Source organism: Perognathus longimembris, chromosome 3 (assembly GCF_023159225.1).
Source record: "Perognathus longimembris pacificus isolate PPM17 chromosome 3, ASM2315922v1, whole genome shotgun sequence".
In the NCBI taxonomy this organism is placed as follows: domain Eukaryota; kingdom Metazoa; phylum Chordata; class Mammalia; order Rodentia; family Heteromyidae; genus Perognathus; species Perognathus longimembris.
This window is the reverse complement of record NC_063163.1, coordinates 46256605-46283445: the sequence shown is the minus strand read 5'-3', so window position 1 is coordinate 46283445 and position 26841 is coordinate 46256605. Positions and strand designations below refer to the sequence as shown.

At 44.9% G+C, this 26841-nt stretch overlaps 1 protein-coding gene across 1 annotated transcript in view; it reads left to right on the top strand.

Moving 5' to 3' along the window:
* The window catches only part of Atp7b (ATPase copper transporting beta), a 41399-nt gene extending 33025 nt beyond the window's left edge, over nt 1-8374 (top strand). The window contains exons 16-21 of the mRNA XM_048341439.1: nt 1047-1190; nt 2871-3013; nt 4298-4501; nt 4581-4698; nt 6301-6403; nt 7981-8374. Coding sequence (XP_048197396.1) covers nt 1047-1190; nt 2871-3013; nt 4298-4501; nt 4581-4698; nt 6301-6403; nt 7981-8254 — 986 coding nt within the window. The 3' untranslated portion in view covers nt 8255-8374. The remainder of the gene's footprint in view (nt 1-1046; nt 1191-2870; nt 3014-4297; nt 4502-4580; nt 4699-6300; nt 6404-7980) is intronic.
* The last annotated feature ends 18467 nt before the right edge of the window (nt 8375-26841 follow it).

The window sequence follows — 26841 nt, the reverse complement described above, 5'->3', positions numbered from 1 at the left end:
CCTAGTGTTTTTTTTTTAAGTATGTTGATAGTTAAATCTTGATTTAGGGGATATTGTTAGGAAACAACTGCCATTTTCTTTTCTTGTTCTCCTTTTTGGGGGGGAGGAGGTGAGGAAGAAGGGGGTGCTTGTCCTGGAGCTTGAACTCAGAGCCTGGGCACTGTCCCTGAGCTGTTTCTTTCTTTTTTGCTTAAGATTGGCACTCTTCATTTGTGCCACAGCTCCACTTCTGGCATTTTGGTGTTTAATTAGAGATTAGAGTCTCAGGGGGGGCAAGGGAACATGGGGAAATAAATGAGGAGGACGTAACAAGTTGGATAAGAAATGTACTCACTGCCTTACGTATGAAACTGTTAACTCCTCTGTACATCACTTTGACAATAAAGAAATAGAAAAAAAAACAAAAACAAAAAACAGAGTCTCCTCAGCTCTTGTAAGTAGCTAAGATTATAGGTGTGAGCCACCAGCTTTACCTGCCACTTTCTAGCAATTAAAACCCTAGGGTGACCATTTCATTAGAGCACCTAGGAGCTGCTTCATGCAGCCGTGCCTTAGGTAGCGGCACAGTTATTAGAATGTTTCAGATAAAATATTCATCCACTCTTTCTGGGGGCATTATTTTAAAACATGATAAAACAGATTTATCTTGATTATTTGCTGGTCCTCCTTGTGTCATTTAAACCAAACAGTAAAGAATCTAGAAAGTGCTTGGTTTGTTCTGGTCTGAAACCTATCTGCCTTTAATCCATGTAGAAAAAGAATCAGCAGATAATACTAAAGGAATATAAGGACAGTACTTGATGTTTAGTATGTACTTTTACCTCATTTTTATGCACATACCATGTATTACTAATGCTCCATTTTGATTGACACCTAAGTCTTCTACGCATTAATGGAATTTCCCCTGGCAGTTCCTAAAGGGTGGCATTGCAATAGGGCTTACCAGGTTGTAGAGTCTCAGAGCAGTTTCAGTGCTGCTAAAAGGGCCTCTTGTCCGTTCACCATGAAGCTGCGCTGTTCAGGAATAACAAGTCTCTTTTGAATAGATGCAGTTCCCCAGACGTTCTCTGTGCTGATTGGAAACCGCGAATGGATGAGGCGCAATGGCTTAACCATCTCCAGTGACATCAGTGATGCCATGATGGGTCATGAGATGAAAGGACAGACGGCCATCCTAGTGGCTATTGACGGTAGCTTTCTGCCCAAGCCTTCTACTCCCACAAGAGCACAGTTCAGGCAAAGAGGCCTCCTCTTTATTTTCCATCTTTCTTGGTCCTCCTTTTCTTTTTCTTCCTTTTTTTTTTTAAAGCTAAATTTCTCACTCTGTTCATGTAAATCTCTTTTTCAGAAGATTGTCTTGTCTTTTCACTTCATTCCTATCGTAGGGCCTTTCTTTCTCACCATCTCCATCTTGACCCAGATCCAGGTCTACTCTTGTGTTTGTCTTCTGCTATTGAAATTCTAAACTGCATTTATCATCATCTTTGCTTCTGTTCAAGCTGCCAGTTCATATCATCCACAGTCATCACTACAGACTAGGTAGGAACCTTCTTCCCAACCTTTAAATAATGAGGCTTCTGCTGCTGTCCACTGTCTGAACACACCCATGGGTGGACTCAGAGCATCTTAGGACCCCACTTGTCTTAACATCCAGTACATCTGGGGTTGTGTGCCTCATAGATGGGATTGTTCACTTCATGTTAGTTTCTGCTAATAGAAATAAAACTACACACAAATAAGAAAACATTTACAACATTATGTTCTGCGTACTTCAGCCAGATTATTCTTCCTCTCCAATCCCCTGTTTTTTCCCTTCTCCTAAGTCATCATAAACCTCTCCCCCACCCCAGTCCCTATAGGTCTTCAAGCCAAAATCTGCACAAGTACAGGCTCTGTGCCCTGTTATAAACCTGTTACTCTCTTCCCATTGGCACATCTCCCCACAGCTCTCCTGCTTCTGTGTTTAAAGACTTATCAAGAGGAAAAAAATGAGAGAGGAAAGATGTCTTTGTTGGATGTCTATTATTTTAACAGCTGTTAAATTTGTTATATTGCTCATATTTTAATAGCAAAAGTGTATTGAGTTATTATAGAACAAACACTTTGCAAAGTAATGTATATAACTTGTGGAAAATTCCAAGGGGTATAAAGAAGAAGAAAATGAGACCACTCATATTCCTATCCCCATGGAGCCACTGTGAGCATTTTGATATTCTTAGCAGTCATGTATTTACCTCTGTAAATGTATGGGAAGATGAAAGAAAGAAAGAAAGAAAGAAAGAAAGAAAGAAAGAAAGAAAGAAAGAAAGAAAGAAAGAAAGAAAGAAAGAAAGAAAGAAAGAGAAAGAAAGAGAGAGAGAGAAAGAGAGAGAGAAAGAAAGAAAGAAAGAAAGGAAAGAAAGAAAGAAAGAAAGAAAGAAAGAAAGAAAGAAAGAAAGAAAGAAAGAAAGAAAGAAAGAGAAAGAAAGAAAGAGAAACGAAAAGAAAGAAGAGAGAGGAAGGAAGGGAGGGAGGGAGGGAGAAAGGAAAGAAGGAAGGAAGGAAGGAAGGAAGGAAGGAAGGAAGGAAGGAAGGAAGGAAGGAAGGAAGGAAAGAAGGAAGGAAGGAAGGAAGGAAGGAAGGAAGGAAGGAAGGAAGGAAGGAAGGAAGGAAGGAAGGAAGGAAGGAAGGAAGGAAGGAAGGAAAAAAGGCAGGCAGGCAGGCAATCATGCCCAAATATGTTTTGTCATAATATGTTATGTCATACTTTGGTGCTTTGTTTTTTGCATGTAACCGTATATGATGACAGCTTTATGAGTTCTGATGTCATGCTTGTCGAGGGCCATTTAGTCCCACACTGTTGTTGATTGTGTGCAGTGTGTTTGCTCCAGGTGTGCTCTGTGGGATGATCGCCATTGCAGATGCTGTCAAATCAGAGGCTGCCCTGGCCGTGCACACCCTGAAAAGCATGGGTGTGGAAGTAGTTCTCATCACAGGAGACAATCGGAAGACAGCCAGAGCCATTGCCACCCAGGTACAGGCATCTTCTTTTTGAAATTATCAACTGTGTTATGCTCACCAAAAGAAAAGAAATAAGCACCAGTGTATCTGTGCTAAGCCTGACATCTGCTCTTTCCCCTTCTCTACATCCCTGGGAAAAGCAATTCCAGTGTTCTCTAGGCATTTCCTAAGAAGACCTTGGCTTGAGAACTAAAATTAAAACTATGTAAACTTTATGATAAGGGAGTTTTGAGGGCTCATTTCTGTTCTTGGATGAATGACTTAATTTTGGACCATTCTCCTGTGTCCTTTGGTTCAGAGTTGGCCATGAGGACACTACTGCTAGGTAGCGACTGGACACCCTCAGCTACCCAGAGCAATAATTGTAGTATGAACTTCTAAAAATGATACTTTCACCATACCCCATGTCCATTCAAATGTACATGGCTGTGTGCTTGTGAAAGTTCATTGCTTCCCATAAGGGAAACTATAGTACCTCCTGGTGCATTAATCTTATCTTGCTAATGATGAGCTTGCTAAGTATCTTCCCCACTCCTCCTGGCGTACAGCTTCTTCATTCATTGAGCAATTATGAAGCACAATGTCAGCCACTGGGGCTACACAGAGGAGTGAAGAGGGGTCTGCCTTTGACCAGCCTACAGTCTTGTGAGAAAGTTGGATCAGTGACCCAGCTCTTAGTGCTCAGGCTCTTGCAGAAGTGCAGTTAGCAAGGAGCACCTTCCTCAGGCATGGAGTCTGCTTGAGCCAGAGTCAGAAGAGATGAAGAGCCAGTGAGAGTAGAGATGGAAGATTGGGAAGAAAACTGAGTTTTTCCAGGGCAGAACAGTCCACTTGCATATCTGTTGGGGATGCAGAATGGCACAGTGCTTCCTAGTGTCTGCAGATCGCTGGACAGTGTGGTGCCAAGTACGGACCAGTTGGCAAAAGCCAGACCTAGGGGCTCATGGAAGGTGGACCCTAACAGTTTAGGCATGGGGAGGTGGATAGCATCTGTCAGAGGGCTGAAATAGGAGAGTATCTTGACCAGATGGTTGCTCTTCTGGACACACAGCTGGAGAAGCCTCCAGGGGATTGTTCTGAGGACCTTTGGAGGGTGGGGTGGTGGTGGATAGATTTAAGCCATGTTGAGGTGGAGGAGGATTCACTTGCTCTGCACCCTCCAGTCTGCAGGTCTGATTGACAACATGACAGATGACTTGGGGAGTGAAGAAAAAAAGATAAGGGATCATGGTCTTTCTGCTACTGTGCTTGTTTGGCAACTTTCGCTCACCCTGGGTATTGATTTCCTTCTTTTTAGGTTGGCATCAACAAAGTCTTTGCTGAGGTGCTGCCTTCTCACAAGGTGGCCAAGGTCCAGGAGCTCCAGAACAAAGGGAAGAAAGTTGCCATGGTGGGAGATGGGGTGAACGACTCCCCAGCTCTGGCTCAGGCGGACGTGGGCATTGCCATTGGGACTGGCACGGATGTTGCCATCGAAGCAGCTGATGTCGTCCTTATCAGAGTGAGCTCTGCTGCTTCCAGTCATGAGAATGGGGAGGGCGGAGGGAAGGCGCCCTACTCAGTGTGCCCCTCTCCTTCAGAATGACCTGCTGGATGTGGTAGCCAGCATCCACCTCTCCAAGAGGACTGTCCGGAGGATCCGAGTCAATCTGGTGCTGGCACTGATTTATAACATGGTCGGGATTCCCATTGCTGCAGGTAGGTGAGGCAGGTCTCCCTTGCTCTGAGCGCCACCTTTGGCTCCTCTGTGGCCAGATCCTCTGCGAGATTCTCACAGAACCACCTAGTTTCCTGCTGCACTCGCTGGCTTGTCAGATGCATGTGGAAAGGTTGGTGTTCAATCCTGCTTTATACATCTAGAATAGCTAATGAGAAAATTCTTGGAGGCCCCCAAAGCCTGGTTCATTTTAGCCTGAACTAAAAATCTGGTCAAGATGACTGGCCATTTATTTAGAGTGGCTTTGTTTTCAGAGCAACTTATCAAAACATAGCCATCTGAAAAATAACCAGTATTTAGCTTTAGGGACTATTACAGATATATGCTAGACACAATGATTATCTCTCGGAACTTGTCTTAAGAACAAATCCTAGCCAGCCACTTGTGTCTCATGCCTCTAATCCCAGCTAGTCAGGAGACTGAGGTCAAAGAGATAATGGCTCAAAAACATCTCCAAAATAACTAGCAAAAACCAGCTCAAGTCACTTGAGGCATAACTCAAGTGGTAGAGCACCAGACATACAGGAAAGTTGAACAAGTGTGAAGTCCTGAGTTCAAACCCTAGTACTAGCAAAAAAAAATAAAGGGAAACAAAGCAAGACAGTGCTTTTGCATGCACTGAAGAGACCTGAATTTTTTTAATTTGTTCTCTCTTTCTCTTTCTTTCTTCTCTCTCTCTCTGATTCTCTCTCTCTCTCTCTGGTTCTCTCTCTCTCTCTCTCTCTCTCTCTCTCTCTCTCTCTCTCTCTCTCTCTCTCTCTCTCTCTCTCTCTCTCTCTCTCTCTCATACTGTGGCTTGCACTCAGGGTCTGGGTGCTGTTCCTTAACTTTTTCACTCAAGGCCAGTGTTCTACCACTTGAGCCACAGCACCACTTCCAGCTTTTTTCTGGTTAATTGGAAATGAGTCTCATGGACTTTGCTACTTGCACTGATTTTAAGCTGGGATCTTCAGATCTTAGTCTCTCCTAAGTACATAGGATTAGAAGAGTGAGCCACTCATGTCTGGATGAGACCTGAAGCTCTTACACATGACTTTCCTACCTCAGTTCCCCTTTGTGTCTGACTGATGATTCCATCTCAAGGTTGTTCATGTCTACCTTGACCTTGGAGAGTCAAACTGGAGTCTTTCTTGTGCCAACAGCCAACTGAGGAATCCTCCCTTCTGTGTCTCTACCTCTGTACCCAGCCCAAGTCTCTGGTTCTGTCTGGGACCTGGCCCCCATTTCCTTTTTAAGAAGCCCCATAGGTCAGAAAAACAGTCTGGATACAGACTGTGACCATCAACAGAGTTTATCCTCTGTGAGACTGAGTCTCCAGGACACTGGCTCCTGCACCTCTGCTGCTCTCCCTCTTCCCTATCATGGTGCCTCCCCCTCTCTGAATCAGGGGATGCCATCTGTACACAGTTTTGAGCAGACCTGGGTCCCTGCCAGCTTCCTAGGAAGGTCTTGTCCCAGAAGCTGCTGGGAGTCTTCTGAGTGCCTAATGGGGAACCCCCTGAGAGACAGCTCCAAGGGGCAATTGAGGTGGAGTCCTGATTCTCCCTGGGCTGCCAGGTGAGTGTATCTCCTCTCTTTGACAGGAGTCTTCATGCCCATTGGCATTGTGCTGCAGCCATGGATGGGCTCGGCGGCCATGGCGGCCTCCTCTGTGTCTGTGGTGCTCTCGTCTCTGCAGCTCAAATGGTGAGTTCTGGGCGGGAAAATGACAGAGTGATCTGCAGGCCTTTTTACCCTATGCAGGCACTCTGCAGGGCCTTTTCTCTCTACTTTGGCCTGTGTACTTGGTCTCTGAGACACCCGTATACTCTCCATCTTCGATTATGTATCCAAGGCCAATACCAAAGAGGCAGTCCAAGTGGATTTCTGTTCTATTGTCAGTACCACAGCAAGCAATTGAACACCTACATAGTCATCACTTATTGGACTGCTCATGTGGATATCTTGTAGACACAGAATCACTATGTGTTATCACCTTTCCTTTTTTTAAAAAAATGGTTGTTGTTTTTTTTTTTTTTTTTCTTTTTGACTGGGGATTGAATTCAGGACATTGCACTTGCTAGGCAAGCGTTTTGCCACTGAGCTACATCCTAGCCCCACTTTTTCTTTTTAAAAAGATACTTGGGCTGGGAATGTGGCTTCATGGTAGAGTGCTTGCCTAGCGTGCATAAAGCCCTGGGTTCGATTGCTCAATACCACATAAATAGAAAAAGGCAGAAGTGGTACAAAAGAAGCTTAATGACAGTGCTCAGGCCCTGAGTTCGAGCCCCAGGACTGGCAATAAATGAAGGAATGAATGAATGAATAAATAAATAAATAAGACTTTCAAGCTGGGTGCTAGTGGCTCAAGCCTGTGATCTTAGCTATTCAGGAGGCTGAGACTTGAGGATCATGGCTTGAAGCCAGCCCAGGTCAGGAAAGTCCATAAGATTCTTATCTCCAGTTGCCCACCAAAAATCTGGAAATGGAGCTGTGACTCAAGTGTTGAGTGCTAACCTTAATAAAGCTCAGTGATAACACTCAGACACTGAGGCCAAGCCCCAGGACTGGTATACACACATGAAAAAAAACAACAACAACAAAAATGAGATGTCCAGGGGCTAGGGATATATAACTTACTAACAGAGTGCTTGCCTAGCATGCTCAAGCCCTGGATTCTGTCCTTGGGCCTGCACTGCAATGAAAGGGGGGTGGGGGAGAGATGTTCATTTAGCTAGTTAGCAGTAACTTAACAAATGGCACCCCGCTATCCTGTGTAGGAAGTTTTGGATCAGGTGAAATTTACCTAGATACTGGAGTTTTGTGGGGTTTTTTTGGGGGGGGGAGTGGGGTGTTATACTGGTCTTAGTCTTGAACACAGGCTAGGTACTATCCCTGGGCTTTTTTTTTGTTTTTCCTCAACGACTACCTAATCTCTACTCTAATCCACGCTCTACTACCTAATCCACAGATTCAGTTGTGCTTTTTGGTGGTTTGTTGGAAATAACAGTCCCACGGACTTTTCTGCTCAGGCTGGCTTCAAACCATGATCCTCATATCTCAGCCTCCTGAGTAGCTGGGATTACATACTAACCATGGAGCATTCTGGAATGTTGAGCCACCAAGGCTTAGCTTGGGTTTAGGTTCTTTACCCTGAAAATAATAAGTTTTTGATTCTGCCTGGTACTCTCTTTCATGGAAGGCTGTCACCAAACTTATAAGGGAGAAAAAAAACAAACCTTATATTTGGAGAGCTGAGATGCTTTTGGATTCTTGCCTTCCAGCTATAGGAAGCCTGACGTGGAGCGGTACGAGGCGCAGGCCCACGGCCGCATGAAGCCCCTGAGTGCATCCCAGGTCAGCGTGCACGTGGGCATGGATGACCGACGGCGGGACTCCCCCAAGGCCACAGCGTGGGATCAAGTCAGCTACATCAGCCAGGTGTCTCTGTCCTCCCTGACGTCTGACAGGCCATCTAGGCATGGCGCTGCCACAGAGGACAGCGGGGACAGGTGGTCTCTGCTCCTCAGTAATGGGGACGAGGAGCAATGCATCTGAAAGCCAGGTGCTAGGCTCCTCCCAAGTGATGTTGTAGGTCTCACTGGGTTGGCACTGCCCCTACAGGCAGCAGTGGGATGGTTAAAGGGCACTAGAGCCTTGGGATTCCCATTTGCTGGATGTCCTGCTAGCCGCTAGTGGCATTTGGCCGTGCCAAGAACCACCTTTCATTACTGTGCCACTGTCATGGGCAAATCCACACCTCTCTGGGACTAGAGAAAAGGAGAGCCAGTCAGTGATCTTTGCACAGCTTGCAGGGATTTCTACCTGTGAAATGAGGAGCAATCTGGACCAGAACCTAGCTGGGCCCCTCCAGAAGCCTCCCCTCCACCTCAGTATAGAGCTCATTTTGACAACACCCATGAGCTGCATGGGTCTGAGACTACAGTTTACCTCAAGCGTACTTGCTGGCATCGTGTCTTCCTTTTCTGTCCTGCACACTTGGCATCCTTGACAGTGGACATGTTCCTGTCCATCCTCAGAGCAGGGCTCCCTCCTTGGACGCCTCCAAATGCCTTGCACTGGTAGCCCCAGTCTGCTCCCTAGCCAGCACCTGGGATAAGACCTGCCACACACCCCTACATCCTGAGGAAAGTTCTTTACAGCTAAGAGTCACTGCGGTCACACATGCTGCAGCTTCCTGTGGGGTTTCAATTCTGGTGACTCAGAGGGTCCTGAGTGTTCCTGCTGCAGCTCACGACCCACAGTATCCTGCGTGTTCCTGAGGCAGGTGTCCCGTGGGAGGGGTGTGCCTGTAATAACCTCCTTGTCACTTAGTGCAATTCAGCAGAGCCTGCCAATCACAGGTGCCCTGACATTGTGTGCCTGGAGGGAACTGGCTCATCAGAGGAGGATCTAGTTCTTCTAGACCCTTCTGCATATTAAGTGGGCATCTCAGGGAAGAGTGGCCACAGTTCTCTAGGGAAAGTCTGTGGCTTCATGATTGACTGTCATCAGAAGGCAGACATGCCGTGTTTTATACTGAATTGGGTTATGAGTGATGGAACCCTGGGAGCAGACCAGAATCATTTAACCTTAAGGTAAAACCCCAGCCTCACACACAAAATAATTTTAGTTATTTATTGTGTTCACTTATTTGCCAAAGGTTGCTCTAACCCCACCCTTTCCCCCCAAATAGCAAGGTCGCTACTACTGTGTACATTTCAGAAGCAAGGAACAGGCTCAGAGATGCTGAGTTTGGTGCCCAGAATCACACAGCCAATGCATGTTCAGTCGGTAGCTCTGAAGGCTTTTCTGTGCTCTGCTGCTGCCTTAAGTGTCAGTTTACCTGACAAGATTGACTACATAAAGGTCTTCACTCCTGGAAGAGCAAATCTTCCAGGTGGTGTATTAGTTGTATCAACTTAGAGTATATCGCAGCACCGGATCTTTTCACCTTCACTATGGTAGTTACTTCCATTTTTTACATATAATATAGTTTGTCCTGGGTTTTAGCTTCTAAAATCCAAGTTCAGCGTTTTCTTGTGTTTTTATTGTTGTCAGTTTTCCTGCCTTTCTCTACCAGCCACTTCATACGCTCTCTCTCCATTCTGCCCTTTTTTATTCTTGTTTTGAATCTAGCCTAATCATTTTGTACAGAAGCTAATTGTAAATGTTTTTAAACTCCTAGGGCCATAGCATCACATTTGTATGTGGATCTGAAAATGTTTATATGATTGTACACAAAGTAACTTTTTAGATTTTCAAAGTGTCAGGAATATTTTTGGTCAGATAGTAGTTCCTACTTCAAAAGACTTTCCATGAACTGGAAGAATAAAGTTTCATTTTATTCATCCTCAAGTCTGCCTGTGGCTGACGGTGTCTGTGTGTGCAGCTGTCCAGCCCATGTGGCCTGTCTCCACTGAAAACTTCCCAGGATCTGGCTTGGCCAATGCCGTTGGAGGATATGGAATGCCGTTGGAGGAAGATGGCCAGAGCCATGTTGATATGACCCCGCCTACCACTGGCTGAGCCCTCCTGATGCTGCAGATGGCCGGCCTCAGTGGCATGTGGGAGAGCTGAGAGGCAGTCCCTGTCCAAGTGGCCGCCCCACTGTGCCAAGCCAACACCCTATACCCTCATGTACTTCTCTAGATCACTTATCTCCACAGAAGTAATCAGAAGGATGTGTTTTAGGTGCTTTGACCCTTAAAGAGTGGGATAGGTAAATAGGAAAATCTGGAACACGGGGCTCTGCTGGGAAAGTTCTATAGGCTTTAGGGCCTCTAGGAGGCCAAAAGTGAACTCACACCTAAATGAAGATGGCAGGATAATTTGTCTCCCAAACAAGGACACTTGTAAGAGTGGGCAAATGCAGTGTTTTCTGAAAGTATGCCGATGACATAGTCCTTACCAAATTTTGAGAACCTGATCACCAATATCTACATCCTGACATCCGCATTCCTCTGTTGAATTACCTTGGGCTCAGTTAGACAGCAGAGCTGGATACTCCTATGTGCAGGTGTGTTTTGTGGCCTCACATGCCTTGAAGCCTTTCATGCAGTCCAGGGTTAGAATGTTCTATTGTTACTTATTTTTCTCATTCTAGAGAGGGAGCACTACTTTAGGAAGAACTCAACTTTAAAGACAAAATTTTCCTGACAGGATTCCTTATCACCAGTCCAAATCATAGCATCTGTGCAGCCCTGATTTATTCTCAGTCAGACCTGTGAGTACATCACAGCACCGGATCTTTTCACCCTCACTATGGTAGTTACTTCCATTTTTTACATATAATATAGTTTGTGCTGGGTTTTAGCTTCCAAAATCCAAGTTCAGCGTTTTCTTGTGTTTTTATTGTTGTCAGTTTTCCTGCCTTTCTCTACCAACCACTTCATATGCTCTCTCCCCATTCTGCCCTGTTTTTATTCTTGTGCTATTGGGGTACACCTATAATCCTAGCTACTCAGGAGGCTGAGATCTGAGGATTAGTGTTAAAAGCTAATCCTGGTAGACAAACTAGAGAGACTCTTTTCTCCAAATAACCAGCAAAGATGTCAGAAGTAAGTGTGTGGCCCAAGTAGTAGAGTGCCAGCTTTGAGCAAACGAAATAAAAAGATGCCCTAAGTTCACGCTTCAATACCAACATACACATGCTAAAAAGGACAGTGAAGAACTAGGACTAGCTTTTTAATAAGTAAATAACTACTCTAGTTGTTTTTTTTTAATGGTATTTGGAAATTGACATTTCACAAAGTTGATCCCTAAATTCTTCTATTTTTATTATGGAATTAAAGTTAATAAAGGTGACCTTCATTCATTTGATGGAAATATAAAGCAGACCAAAATCAGTCCATCATATAATTTAGTTAGATAAAAGATTACTTGATTACAGAGGGTTGGGAGGATGCTTTTAAAAAGTATTTCAGTGGGTTGGAGATTTAGCTCCATGGTAAAGTGATTGCCTAGCATGTTCAAGACCCTGGGTCCCATCCCCATCATCACCCCAAAAACAAATTCCCATCAAAATTCCATTACATACATCCCCTAGTGTACATACAATTCCAGGGTTATAAAAATAAATTGGTGCACAACCTTCCCTCTGGTCACATCTTCCATGGGAGCAAGTACATCAAGAAATGCAGTAAGCGGTGGCCTCTGCCCATTCTCTATCCCTCCATTTTCTTTCCTGGCCTTGAACATGTGGGAAACCTAATTTGGTGCTGGGGAGTGTTGTGGGCTGGCAGGGAAAGGCCACTCCTCTTTCTTCATTTTCACTCTCACCTTGGGTAGGGCCATAAACACCATTGTTTGGGCTCATTGCAGAAGGAGATGTCTGCTTGTCTGCCCTTCTCCTTTGTGTGAGGACAATAAGTGCTGAAATTACAGGACAGAATGTGAGAACGTTAAGTAATCCTGGGAAATCCTAGCATCTCCTTTATTCTATTCAAAATGATGAAAACACAGAAATGTAACATCATCCAAGGACTAAAATGCAAACAAGAATTGTTGGAGATTCAACATTTTTTTCTTTCTCCAAAATGGAAATAGATATTACATCTCTTAACATAAACATAATGGGCTGAGGGTGAGCCTTACTACTTTGTTTGTGTTGTTGGTTTGATGGATTGAGTTTTGGCAGTTGTGGGGCTTAAACTCAAGGCCTGGGCACTGTTCCCTGAGCTCTTCTGCTTCAAGGCTAACGCTCCACTACTTTGAGACATAGCTCCACTTCAGGTTCTCTGGTGGTCAGTTGGAGATAATAGTCTCACTAATTTTTCTGCCTGGCCTGGCTTTGACCCAGGAACCTCAGCCTCCTGAGTAACTAGGATTACAGGTATTAGCCACCAGCACCCAATGCCTTACTGCTTCTTATTCACCCTCTAGACCAAACTGTAGCCATTGACCTCAGAGGTGTTTCAGAGGGCCTCAGGAATGACCTTCCAGGTTGCTGATCTGGGTCTCAGAAGTATCAGGCAAAGACAGATACCAGCAGGCCCTGGTGCACTACAGATTCTGTCCCCAGTGTTGTGTCTCTAGTCCTCAGCATGACTTTAAGAACACTTGCCATCACTTCCCATTTTCACTGATGGGAAACCAGGCATCAGGGTGGTTGAGCTGGCTCTCTTGAAGACAACTGGTGTATTCAAACCCTCTTTGCTCTGGCCCCAGAGCCTGCCATCTATTGTGCTCCCTGTGGAGAAAACCTTCCCTCCAAGGTGAATCCATACTTTCCTTAGGTGAGGATTGTCTTCATGCGCTTTATCTCCAACACCACCAGATGTCTCTCTGACCAAACCAACATCCCAGTGTGCAGCAGGAGTCCAGAGTCTCCTTAGCATTTCTTTGTAAGCATTTGGAAACTGAAGTAAGTGTCATCCTAATGAAAATATGGGGGAGGGAGGGAGCAAGCAAGCAGCTTGAGCTAATATCTGGCACCTGGGTGCTTCTGACCTGCAATATATTCAGTATCTGCTCTTGCAGCCAGGATTCTGAGTACAAGATGACTCCATAGTCACCGCCCTCATCTACCCTCATGTGTATCTGAGTCTCCTCATAGGCCCTTGCAAATTTGGTTCATTGTAAAGTTTGAAAGGAATTTTGACCATGTTTTGGATGGCTCCAAACTCCCAAGTTCTAACATTCTCATGTTTGCTTTGAATCCTAGGACTAAACCCCAACCCCAGACATAAGCAATGTCATTTCCAGGGCTGGTTCGCCAGTGGCCTGAAGACGGATCCTTCCTGAGGCCACCAGGCCTACTTGTCCCCAAGGAGGGCTTATCTGAACCTCTCCTTGCTCATGTGTTAGCTGACAACTGCTCTTTTCACTGTCCTGACTTAGGAGGAAGTGCTGAAGAAACCTTCACCACATACCAAGTGGCTGATGGTCTCAGATCCTCTCAACAAGCCACAGTATGTGGTCCTGTTTTCTTCAGATCATCTTACTTTTGGCATTTGAAAAATAGCCAAGTGTGATTGAGCACTTCTGTGTCTCATCTCTAGAAATGGGGATAATAATAGTTCCTATCTCAGCCTTACTGTGAGCATTTGATAAGGTCATCTGGATAAAGCCACTCAATTGTGCCTGCCACATCCTCAGTGCTCAGCAGGAGTTAGCTGCTGGTGTTAGGAACCATGTATTCTAAGAAGACAAAACAACCCAGCCTTTTTTCTTCCCCCTGAGGAGGTAAAAGCTGTCTTTGTATATTCTGTGGCTGAGCTGGAGAAGGAGGTGGTACTATTTAAAGGTTTGCTTTTCACCCCATGTTCTGTAGCTTGAACCTAGGGCCAATACATGCTGAGCAGAGGCTGTACCACAAAGCCTTCCCCAACCCCCAAAATGGGCTCCTCAGATGGTATGAACTGTTGGTAGAAATTCACTTAAGAAGAACAGCCTTGGGGCTGGGAATATGGCCTAGTGGCAAGAGCGCTTGCCTCTTACACATGAAGCTCTTGGTTCGATTCCCCAGCACCACATATATGGAAAACGGCCAGAAGGGGCGCTGTGGCTCAGGTGGCAGAGTGCTGCTAGCCTTGAGCGGGAAGAAGCCAGGGACAGTGCTCAGCCCCTGAGTCCAAGGCCCAGGACTGGCCAAAGGAAAAAAAAAAAAAGAACAGCCTTGGTCCATTTGCTTCTCTACCTCAGGCTGGACCCCTGGTTGTCTTGTTTCGCCAGGGTCCTGTTGTGTGACCTATAGCATGACATACTCTGTTTTCAAAGAAGGACATTCCAATGAGAATCTGTGAAATGCACAGAACGTTAGAATCACTGTTCCTGGAATTGGATAGATCTGAGTTCAAACCCTATAACACACACACACACACACACACACACACACACACACACACACACACACCCTATAATTTAAGTCATAACTCAAATGGTAAAGTATCTGCCTAGCAAGCTTGGCCCTGAGTTCAAAACCACAGTATGACAAAACAAAACAACAGTGAAAAAACTTGTTTTTTTTCCCAGTGAGGAAGTCACTGCTTTACCCAGATTTCAAATCAGTATAAAAATGAATGCTGCTCCTTCATTGGCGTGGGAAGGTTCTTTGGATTTTCGTGTGTAAAGTGCCTAGCGCAATGTGTGGAACCCAGTAGACCCCTTGTGAAAGGCAGTCTGTTAGACTGAGGCTGCTGTGATGTCTCAAGAAGGGACCTGGGTGAAGTTGGTTAGGGGAGATCTGGAGTGTCCTGAAAGAGGATGTGAGTGCTTGGTATTTATTGACTGAATGGTGGGAATTGAGAAGACAAGGGCAAAGGGTGCAAGTCAACATGAAATGCCACTGAAGAAAATGACTGTTATGTGTGTATGTGAGTGCATGCGCGTGTGTGTGTGTGTGTGTGTGTGTGTGTGTGTATGTGTATGAAAGAGAGAGCACATCCATATATGCATGTGCTGGTATTGAGCCTTGAACTCGGGACCTGGAACTCTTACTTGGCATTTTGCACACAGGGTTAAAGCTTTCCCACTTAAGCCACACCTCCACTTCTGGCTTTTTACTGGTTAACTGGAGGTAAGACACTCATGAACTTTTCTGCCTGGCTGGCTTTGAACCATGATCTTCACCTCTTAGCCTCCTGAGTAGCTAGGATTACAGGTGTGAGCAACTGGCACCTGACAAAAGTGACTTCTTTTAAATGTACTGTTCCAGCCTTCATTTTGCAGGGAAGACCTTGTTTCATCCAACTCACCTGGCATTATAGTTGGAAACTGGATCATTTCCACTGACCTTTTTTGATGCCTTTCCCTTACTCCAAGAGAGAATTATGTCTTCAGGTATGGTTTCTCAAAGATTGTACTGGTTTTTTGTTAAAATAAAACAATCTTGCTATGCTATTGCTGATGACCCAGCTTTAGGGGCTAAATATATTTCCATCGCATGATCTGGTATTTCTGTCACAGGAATGAGTAGGCCATGACATCCTGTGAGTTTAAGTCACAGAATAATCTGCCTTTAGTTCACTAGGGGATATATGAGGGTTTGTTTTTTTCCTGTGGGGGGTGAATATAGGTGTTTGAAAATCTTTTCTCATTCCTATTTGATAACCAGAACTAAGGCTAAAACCCACGAGCTTAAAATCTAACTAAATGTTAATATTTCTTATTCTGGGTATATAAAAGATGCTTCTCCTACAACCTCTATCTCTGGACACACTGACTTGGGGTCTTTAGAGATTTCCTGGAAAATGCAAAACATATTAGACACTTGAAGCTCCACCCAGCTCTAGCTGATTTGTGGGAAGGGCAGTTAAGATGGAGGTCTCTGTAATGGTGTTGGAGGGAGGGGGTGATCCCCCAAGAGTCCACCACTCAGAGACAGTCTCAAGTAAAAAGATGAATTTATTGGGGAATTTCTGGATGGACCAGTCCCAGGTTTCAGAAAAACATACAATACAAAACAGGACAGTGGCACAGAGACTTACTTCTGGAGGATTTCCAAGTACCAACAAACCATTTCAGCTTGGGACGCCATGGAGATGACAGACATAAGATTCAAACATGGCATGGCTTAATGGTGCCTGAGCTGGGTCTGGGTCACGGGGAGCTCCCAGTTCCAAGCACTTGACAGACAGATCTAGTAACCTATAGGCCATATGCCCGCCCCTGTCTCTTGGAATTCAGGAATTCCCATTACCTGGGGATGGGGCTTCCCTTCCTGTAGGAATCCAGGCACACCCATCAAGAATTGGCATGCTGATTGGGGGGAGGGGGGAATATTGTGTACAAGGAGAGGGAATCTCTGAGCAGAGGGGCTGGGGATATGGAGACAGTTTCTGCACTCTTTCCCTGGTCAGATCTGACCTCCATATTACAGTCTCACTATGGCCTCAAACTCTGGATCCTCCTGCCTCAGCCTCCTGGGTGCTAGGATTATAGGTGTGCTCTAATCACCACTAGTTCAGATTTTTAGGTAATGTTTTCATGCTACCTGCACCTTTGCTGCCACTTGCTCTAGCTCTCCTATCCCTTTTTAGGACCTCCCTTTGCCCTGTGTGTACTTTTGAAATGCTCAAGTTTGGATTCCCCGAAAGACCTCCAGAGACCAAGACCAATGCAAGCAGCAAAGAGGGCGTTTATTTCGAGCTAGGTCAGTCCTCCACGCACTCAGCATACTGGTGATGCTAAGAGGCCTTGGGCCTTGGGCTTCCAGTTGTTTTATGCATTTTTGGGGGGAAGGCAGGGACTTAGCATACATCATAGCATCTTTAAACAAATAGTATCTTTTAACAAATCAACACACACGGCGGGAAAATTAAAAAATAATCCTAAAGCATGTTTGGCACATTTGGTGGTGGGAAGGAATCTGGAAAGGGTCATTGGTCAGATCAAGGGACCGACGCATTTAAAATTGATTGGTTAAGCCATAGGGGTGTAGCAAGGGGGATATGTGCACAGATGCAGGTTTTTAATTAAGTACTGGAAACCACACCTGGGTGGGGGAGTCCTGGAATAACTCCAAAACTTGTTTTTCTTCTCTGCCGGTCACTCCTATGGGTGCTTATGGTTTTTCTGAGAACTCCCTGTCCCAGGGCGTTTTATGGTCTTTAGGGCTTACAGTAAGGTCAGTCAGGTACAAAATGGGGTCTTAGTAAAATATGGGGTTACTCTGGTCCTTCACTCTGGCTGTACACTTGCTCCCTACTCTGCACACACAGTTAATGATGGAGGCACCTAATTTGGTTTGGTCTCATCTGCCATCCATTCCTCTTGCCCCAGGACCTATGGGAGAATGATTTCACCTATAAAGCAACTGCTTTCTCCGATCATGCCCTCAATGTGACAGTACAGAAGAATCAGTGAATCATCTCCATTGCCCTGCAAAATAGATCTCCTGAGGGATCCCTTGGTGACTAGGAAGTGAGCAGAGCAAGGCTTTGAGGGTACTGGGTTTTGTCCTGACTAAAAGATGGTGGTGGCTTTCTTTATTGTAGCCAGCAATGTAGAGCAAACCCGGTGCTAGGAAGTTGCTACCCAGTGAATCTTCCCAGAAAGGGCAATACCTGGACTCTCAACATTCAGCTCTGCACCTCTTTTCTCAAGTGACAGCACTTGTGGTTGGCTGGTCTGTATGGGGTCGGCTGGTATGCTACCCACCCTGCCCCTCTGGCTGGTTCATCTCCATCCTGTGGAGACAGCATTGCCTGGAGAGAGGAGTGACAGGGGACCAGAGAATAACCACACAAATCTTGTTCTCTGAACACAGCCCAGATGTAGGAATGAGAGTGAAAAGTATGCAGGATCAGGCAAAGACATCCCTGCTTATAACACACACACACACACACACACACACACACACACACAAACACACACACACACACACACACACACACACACACCAAGGAGGGGTTTTGGTGAGGAAGAGTGAACTAGAAAGCACATGTTGGGTTGAGTCTAGAAACAAAATGCTTTGGATCCTCCACCCCCACCCCCACCCACAGCTTAGTAGGTGAAAAGAAAGGATGATGTATTGGTTGGAGAAAGTGCCTTAAATTCTGATGACTTGGAAGTAGGAGAGAATGTTGTTCTCCATGCTACATTGCCCTGGGAAAGTGAGCTTCCCAAAGCTCTGTTCCTGGCCTGGTGTGCGGAGAGCTGTTGCTGGCTCATGTGTGCTTGTGTGGATGTGCAAGGAAGGGCAAAGCTCTAGAGTGGTGCCAGGCAGTGAGCCTAAGAAAGGCGCAGCCTGGGGACCAGGGCACCCAGCCTGCTGACTCCTTACCTAGAAAGCAGACTCTCAGGAATGATGCTAAACTTAAACACTAAAGTATCGGAGGCACAAACTTTCCAGGCTGGGAACATGAGGCTCTTTCATGCTCTTGCATCATCATCATCGGGTCCTGGATTCCTAGAAGCTCTCAGGTGCCTCCTAGAGTCCAGGAGTTTTGAGGACATAATTTCCAGCCCAGATGATTCTGGGGATGGAGTCTCAATTCACCAGAGAACCAAGTTGATGATCAAGAGGCAAACATTCTGGGTGCTGGTGGCTCATGCCAGGAATCCTAGCTACAGGAGGCTGAGATCTGAGGATCATAGTTCAAAGCTGGCCTGAGCAGTCTGTGAGACTCATCTCCAATGAACCAATAAAAACGCAAGAAGTAGGGGTGTGGCTCCACTTCTTGAGGAGGGAAAATGTTAAGGGGCAGTGCCTAGGCCCTGAGTTCAAGCCCCAGAACCAGCACATAGCAAAGAAAGGAAGAAAAAGGAAAGAGGCAAACTTGCCTGGATACGCATTCTAATGTCTTCTCTGCAGTGAGTAGCAAATGAGTCACCACAGCTCATCTCCCAGCCTTTTGAGACTTTACTGATCACAGGTGATAACATTTGCCTCCTTCCTAGTTCCAGATCGTATCTGTAAACAATCAGAACTCTAAACCACTCCTTCCTGTCCCATCCTCGCTCCCATTTCATATGTCTGTCCATCTTTCTCTACATCCTGGCATGGCAGAATGGTGGCTTGCCAAGTATCAGAATTCCAATCAAAGGCAACCAAGCCAAACAACCTGGAGCCAAGGAGGAATGAAAGTCTTGTCTTTTATCTGTGTCATATCAGCTGACAAAAGACAAGTCATTTCCCTTCATCTGAAAAACTATACTAATTTGCCTGACTGGCTTTTACCAAGCACCTGCTTCAGGCCTAATGCGAAATACCAGCAGCAATAAAAAGCACCTTGGGAGTACATTTTTTGTCTCTGGCAGGTAAGTCACTATTAAAATGCCTCATGCATTCCTCAGTTCTAACTTTATACCTGGATTTCCACAGAACAATCCCACTTGCCACCTGGTCTTTTGATCCTGACCCTGGTGATAAAAGCTATTCCTTCCTCTTTCCTTCCTATTAATCCACTAGAGCTGGGCACGGTGTGCAAATAGCATAGAGGAAAGGAATGTTCTCTGAGCGGAACCAAGCAGAAGGTTCAAAAAAGCAAACACAGGCTGTAAGTGTCCAAGGGCCATTGGTAAGAGCTCTATGGAGGAGAGTGACATGCTCACACTGGTGCACACAAGGAGACCCTTTGAAGGATGGTCATCGAAGCACTGTTTGTCCAGGAAGCAGCCAAGAGGTCTGTCATTAGGAAAATGGATAGATAACTGTGGTGTGTCACATGAGAAAATACGTGGCAATGATCAGAATGAGCATACTAGATCACCCAGTGGACACATATACATTGTTACAGGAGTGTGTGTGTGTGTACATGCACTTGCAGGCCAGTATGAGGACTTGAACTCAGGGTCTGAGAGCTGTTCTTTAGCTTTTCTGTGCAAGGTTTGGGCTCTACCACTTGGGTCACAGCTCTTCTTCCAGTTTTTGGTTTTGCTTTTGCTAGTTAATTGGAGCTATAGGAGTCCCATGGACTTACCTGCTGGGCTGCCTTTGCATTACACTCCTCTGATCTCAGCCTCCTGAGTAGCTAGGATTATAGGCGTGAGCTATTAGTGCCCAGCCAGATAAAGATTTTTAAGGAAAGAAATGTCAGAGCTTACAGTGTTGCAGATGAATTGAGAGCAGAGGACCAGGAGCTGCCATGAAAGTTCCAGACAGAGCCCATCTGAGGCCACATGGAACAGGAAAAAGTGTCAGCCCTGAGACATGGCTAAAACAGCAACAAGAGGTCCTGGGGTAGTGGTGGGGGGGGACTTTTGAGAGAATTGCAGTGCATCACTTTGAGAGATTTGATGGTTAGAAAAGAAGGGAGATGGCATTTGCACGTGGCCAGGACAAGGGCATTATTTTTAGGATGCAAAGACATCAATATTTGGAGGCTCAGTTGACACATCTAAGGATGGAAGCACAATGGATAGGGCAAGTCACCAAAAGGGCAGAGTGAATGAGAAAAAGTACAATGGAGCTACTTTTCCACAAACAAAAATGAAGTCATCAAACACCTAGAGGTGGCAGGAAAGGGGGTGAAATTATTAGAAGGTACTGAGTTGGTAGAACTTGAGACTCCTTGTGGACAAAGAGACCAGGCACTGCACGAGAGTGTGATGGATAGTGTGGTTTATCTAATACCTGGTACAGGCCAGGCACTTTCCTCACCTCCAGGAAGCCTTGTGGTTGACAGCACAGGCAAGTGGACATGTTAGGTAACTCCCCTGACACACACGCTTAGCAAATGGAATAGCTCTTACTATAGAGCCTTTCCTCACAGCCCGGAAGCCCTGCGAGCCTTATTCTACAGGGGTCTCTGAAGATACTAGTGCCCAGGAGACTGTAGGTTCCTCTAGCATCTCATAGGAAATGGCTGCCTGGGTTGGCTCAGGTGTATCAGGTTCCTGGGCAAAGCAGGCAGGGGTGGAAAGAGGATTAGGACTCATGACTTGAGGTCTCTGAAGGTCCTAACCTTGTAACACATTTTCCCTCTCCTTCCTTCTCTGAATATCCTTTCTGGCATAAATTTTTCTTTTACTCTAGTTGATCTCAACCTAGAATCAGAGATTGATGAACTTTGCTTTTTGCCTGACAGTATCCTGTCCCCACTTGCTGGCATTGGTTTAGAAAGAAGAAGGCCACAGATGTTGAGGCTTCACAAAAGAATTTCAGAAGGAGAAAGAATGGTTGCCCCACTGAGTTCCCATGACATTTACCCCCTTTGGGGAGAATGTTACAAAACCTGGGGAGTTACATAAGGGGACTGGGAGGGGTGTGCTGGGATGCATAAATCACCACAATGCTCTTTCTTTCCCCTCATATCTCAGCCCCTCCTGAGTAGCTAGGATTACAGGCATGTGCCACTGGTACCTGCACGTTCATGCTCTTTAAGACATGTCTTTAAAAGAGGGAACAAATGCAACAGTAACGCTACGTTGAAAATGAACTATACAACTTGTGAATGGGGATGGGAGGCATGGCTCAGTGATAGAGTGCCTGCCTAGTAAGCATGAAGCCCTGAGTTCAAACCCTAGTACTAACAAAATAAGTACCATTAATTAAACTTTAAGTATCTATTAGGTGCCATCTTTTGTTTCTATAAGCCCTTTTGTGTGCCTATAGCACTTAGAATGCTGTTCTTTCAGCTTCTTCATGGAGGAAAGACTAGGTTATAGAGCCATTCACCACAAAGCTAAAGAAGCTTTGCCCTCCAGGGCCTCTGCTCCAGGAGCCCTTGCCATGCCCTGGATGTCACTGGCAGTATGTTCTCACAGTTACATGCTTTGTAAGTTTTTGTACTGTTATCATCTTTTCAATTGGTTAGGATGACTTTCCCTTACTGTTTTGTTGTCCTTACCAGCATGGACCATGTTCCTTTGTGTCAGGTTACATCCGATAACCATAGTGGTTTGGGGGATTGGAGATGTCAAGTCAGGATACACTGTTTGTATCAAATGCAATGTTTACGTGATTTTTCATCACGTATGTTGGGTTCCAGTTAACTCTGTCAGGACTCCAAGGACGATGGGCACTGCTGCCCTTCCAACTCATCTCATGTTGCAGCTCCATTGTCATAGGGCATATGGATAGTGGAGACCAGTTCGAAAGCGCAGGGAGCTTGTAACTACTCTGGGGCAGGTGGGGGCGGGGAACTCTCCCCATTAGCAGACATGTAACATAGTTAAAAGAGTTGATAGTCTCTCCTATCAGGAACATATTTAATAATGCAATCTATATCATTATAAGTATGCCATGCACTGTTTTCTTGGCTAATGGCAATTGCAAGAAACACACTTTAATGGCAGATACTCTACTTTTAGGATACAAATCAATAGCAGTACTAAATATAGCCACTAGGTCTACACATGAACTGGCTGTTCTGTCATAAACATTTCCATTTCCACAACTGTGCTAGGGGAAATGCTGAATTGTTTTGCATAAAACTGATCTAAGAAGGGATAATCAGAGCTCCAAAATGTAGGGTAAAAGTATAATAGAAATGCCTTAGACAATTAAAAAAATGATTTTTTTCTGGATTATTTGTTGTTTGTGGGGTTTGTAGTAATTTATTGTGAACTCTTTTGTATTCTAAACTACCTCTTTTATATCTAAATTTGTATGTGTTGTTTCATGTTCATTTTTCTTTAAGAGCAAACCCCAAATTAAATAAGCTTAAAGCCTATCAGTTCTCCTCTCAGCCTAGATAAACATTCACACAGAGACCAAAGGAGGTTATGCGTAGCAAAGTGTCACAAAGGCTCAACTGCATATGATCATATAAAATGATGTTTATTGAAATGAATTCCAAGAAATGGAAACAAGGGATTTTTTTGTTATTTTGATTTTTTTTGTTTTGCTTTTTCTCCTTTGTTGCTGTTTTTGAGTTCTGTATGTAAGTTTATCTGTTTGGGGGAGGGTATGGAGGAGCACAGAAATGCTGTGACAAAGGGTGAACAAATGCATTCGTGATATGCACTAGACACTACATTGAAAATGAACTATACAACTTGGGGGGAGAGGGGTCGGGAGGGAAAAATTGGGAGAACATGAGGGAAGAGGCAACACTGTTCAAAAAGATATGTAGGTTGGTTCCATATTTTAGTGATAGTAAATTGTGTTGTGATGGACATAGTTTGTGCTGGTAGCTTTAGTGTGGTCTTGACTGTAATCCTTTGGGTAGGTGCCCAAATGTGGGGCTGCTGGGTCATAGGGGAGATCTATGTTTAGTTGTTTCAGGAATCTCCACACTGCTTTCCAGAGTGGTTGAACAAGTTTACACTCCCACCAACAGTGTAGGAGTTCCCTTTTGGCCACATCCCTGCCAGCATCTGTTGTTATTAGTTGTCTTGATAATGGCAATTCTTACTGGGGTGAGGTGGAATCTCACTGTTGTTTTGACTTGCATTTCTTTTATGACCAGTGATGTTGAGCATTTCTTCATGTGTCTCTTGGCCATATTGCTAAAATATGGAACCAACCGAGATGCCCCTCAGTAGATGAATGGATAAAGAAAATGAGGCACATATACACAATGGTATTCTATGCTTCTATCAGAAAGAATGGCTTTGCCCCATTCATAAGGAAATGGAAAGACTTGGAAAAACATCATACTAAGTGAAGTGAGCCAGACCCAAAGAAACATAGACGCTATGGTTTCCCTCACTGGAAATAATTAGTAAACATCTAGGATAATCCTAGCAGGAGATCACAATAGCTCAATAGCTACATATCTGTGAACACATAAGATGATGCTAAGCAAAATGAACTTCAAGTTATGGAAATAAGTGGTTCATCATTGTTGTTATTTTCAGTGTACCATATGAAATTATACCTTTTTCTTTTATCTTTCTTCCCCAGGGTTTTGCCCCTGATGTCACTATTACTGGTTTCGATACTCTGGGTATTGTATGTATGTTTATTGGAACTAGAGAAGGGAAAAGGAACATCAAAATGGAGAGATAAAGGGTAAAAGGTGAACTAATGCAACAGCAATACACAAGACAACATGCTCTAAACCAACTGTACAACTCTGGGGGCCGGGAGGGAACTAAGGAGGGGTAAGGTTAGAGAAAAATGAGGTGGGAGGTAATAAGTTTGATAAGAAATGTACTCACTGCCTTACATACAAAACTGTAACCCCTCTGTACATCACTTTGACAATTAATTAATTACAAAATGAAATGTACTCATTACCTGACTTATGTAATTGTAATCCTTCTATACATCACCCTCACAACATAAAACTTTAAAAACATCAAAATCTACCAATGTATTTTTGAATTGGGCTAAATAAAATAAGTTGAGTAATATTAGCCCATTTCCTGGAAAATATGGAATCAAAAAGTGCCTGAATATGTCCTGCAGAGAGGTGTAAAATTGGAAAGAGTTGACTATACATAATAAATGATTTGTTGATGAGTAATGCAGGAAAAAGTTCAGTTCTGTATCTTTTCCTAAGAAAAATAGGTAACAAAAAAAGCCATGACTAAGTGGCTTAGAGAGGACTCAAAGCTAGAACTCCAAAGCTGGCCTCACGGAGGGGGGTGGTGGTGGTGGAGGGGGCTGGGGGGGAGCTTCTCCAGCTCTGGCACACACCTTTACTGTGGAGGGTGGGGTGGTGAAGGCTGATTAGGCAGATGTGGCTGGCCAGCCACTTGCAGTGCACCTGTACTGGGTGCACCACCCCCTGAGGGCCAGGGTCCCCTGAACAATGCAGCTAGGTTGTTGTAATTGTTTCCTGATGAATGAGCTCTATCTCACTAACAACCCTCCTATCCTCCACTTCAATCCTGGAGACATGTGCATTGAGAAAAAGTTTAAAGACCTTTTTCTTTTTCCTATGCAATTTTCTCTTTATCACATTTTTAATTTTGACGATTTTTTTTTTTTTTTGGTGCCAGTCTTGGGGCTTGAACTCAGGTTCTGGGTACTGTCCCTGATTTTTTTTTTCTCAAGGCTAGCACTCTGCCACTTGAGCCACAGCTTTGTTTCTGGATTTTTGGTGGTTACTTAGAGATAACAGTCTCACAGGGTCTGGCTTGGAACACTGATCTTCAGCTCTCAGCCTCTTAAGTAGCTAGTATTAGAGATGTGAGCCACTAGTACCTTGTTTCTTACCCTATTTTTTATGGGGCTCTTCCTACCAATGAAGAGGTTCTATAGACCATCCCTAAGTCCCCATCCACCACAAGTGGGCATGCTTCCATTTTATAGACAGAACATTGCCATTCAGGTTGGTCACGAGACTTCCTCAGGTCGGAGAATCTGTCAGTAAACTCATGGCTCTGGCCTTCCCCTTATCCAGTGACAGGTAGTCTCACTGGGGAATCAAAGGGGCCAGCCCTGGATTCCCAAGAGGAATGTCCATGCCAGCCCTGTATGTGTGGTGACAGTGTTGTACATCCTTTCCCAGAGGCCCTGGGGCCCTATCCTGGGGTTGGCCTGGGATAGCAAAGCATCCTCGCTGACCTTGGCTTGCCTAGCCTTCTCCATCATGCTCTTCTTAGTGTTACTGAACATTGGTTTGTGTACGCAATAAAAGGGCTTAGCATGGTTCACCTCCTAGAATAAAAGTGTTACAAAACAAGTTATTCATCAGGTTTCTGCTTGCTTATATGTGTAATCATAGCTACTCAGGAGGCTGAGATCTGGAGAATTGTAACTCAAAACCAATCTGAGCAGTAAAGATGGAATTGAGACTCCATCTTCAAAATAATCAGAAAAAGAATCAGCTTCTAGCATGATTCAAGTGGTAAAGCACCAATTTAGCAAGTGAAAGGCCCTTGAGTTTAAGCCCTAGCAAAAAAGGAAGGAAGGAAGGAAGGAAGGAAGGAAGGAAGGAAGGAAGGAAGGAAGGAAGGAAGGAAGGAAGGAAGGAAGGAAGGAAGGAAGGAAGGAAGGAGGGAGGGAGGGAGGGAGGGAGGGGGAGGGAGGAAGGAAAAAAAGAAGAAAGAAGGAAGGAAGGAAGGAAGGAAAGAAAGAGAGAAAGAGTGAAAGAGAGAAAGAAAGAAAGGAAGAAAGAAAGAAAGGAAGGAAGGAAGGAAGGAAGGAAGGAAGGAAGGAAGAGAAAGAAGAAAGAGTTACATGGTACTAGCTGGAATGTGCTTGACCTTGGTTCACAACCCCATGGGAATGGTCATTGTTGCAGGGCTAAGCTGACCTTGAGACTCCAGCAACTGCTTCTTCTGTCCTACTTCCCTCCTGTCCTCCTGCTTCCATTCCACCACGTGTTTGTGGAAAACACTGCATTAGAATGCAGGGATTGGGAACAACTCAAACCCACTGAGAGTGGAGCAGAGGCTCAGGGTTGATGAAAGTTAATTGATCCCTGACAGATGTCAGCTTTGCCTGTCTGTCTCTCAGTGTTTGCAGCTGTGCATCAGGCTGACAGCCAGCGTCTGGCCTTCTCTCCCTGCTCCATTCCTCCCAAACCTACCCCCAAATCCTGGCTGTACTCACCAATCATTGCAGGCCAGCCCAGGATAACATGCTGCAGTGATTTTGTAGTACTTAGAGCACAGATGCAGTGTTTCTTTGGAGTGCCTTCAGGTATTTATCCTGCAGACCCAGGGCAGGTCATGTTTCCTGGTCCTCTGGGGGCCTCCTGGTCATTAGCATCTGCAGAAAGACATGCATCCTAATGGCTACAGACTTAACAGGTCCTGCCCCCAGATCTGTAGGGTCCCATGGTTTGGGTTATATTTAAGCTGAAAGCAGTTGCAAATCCAGGAAGAAGAAAAAAAGTAAAAGGACCATGGTACCTGTTCCC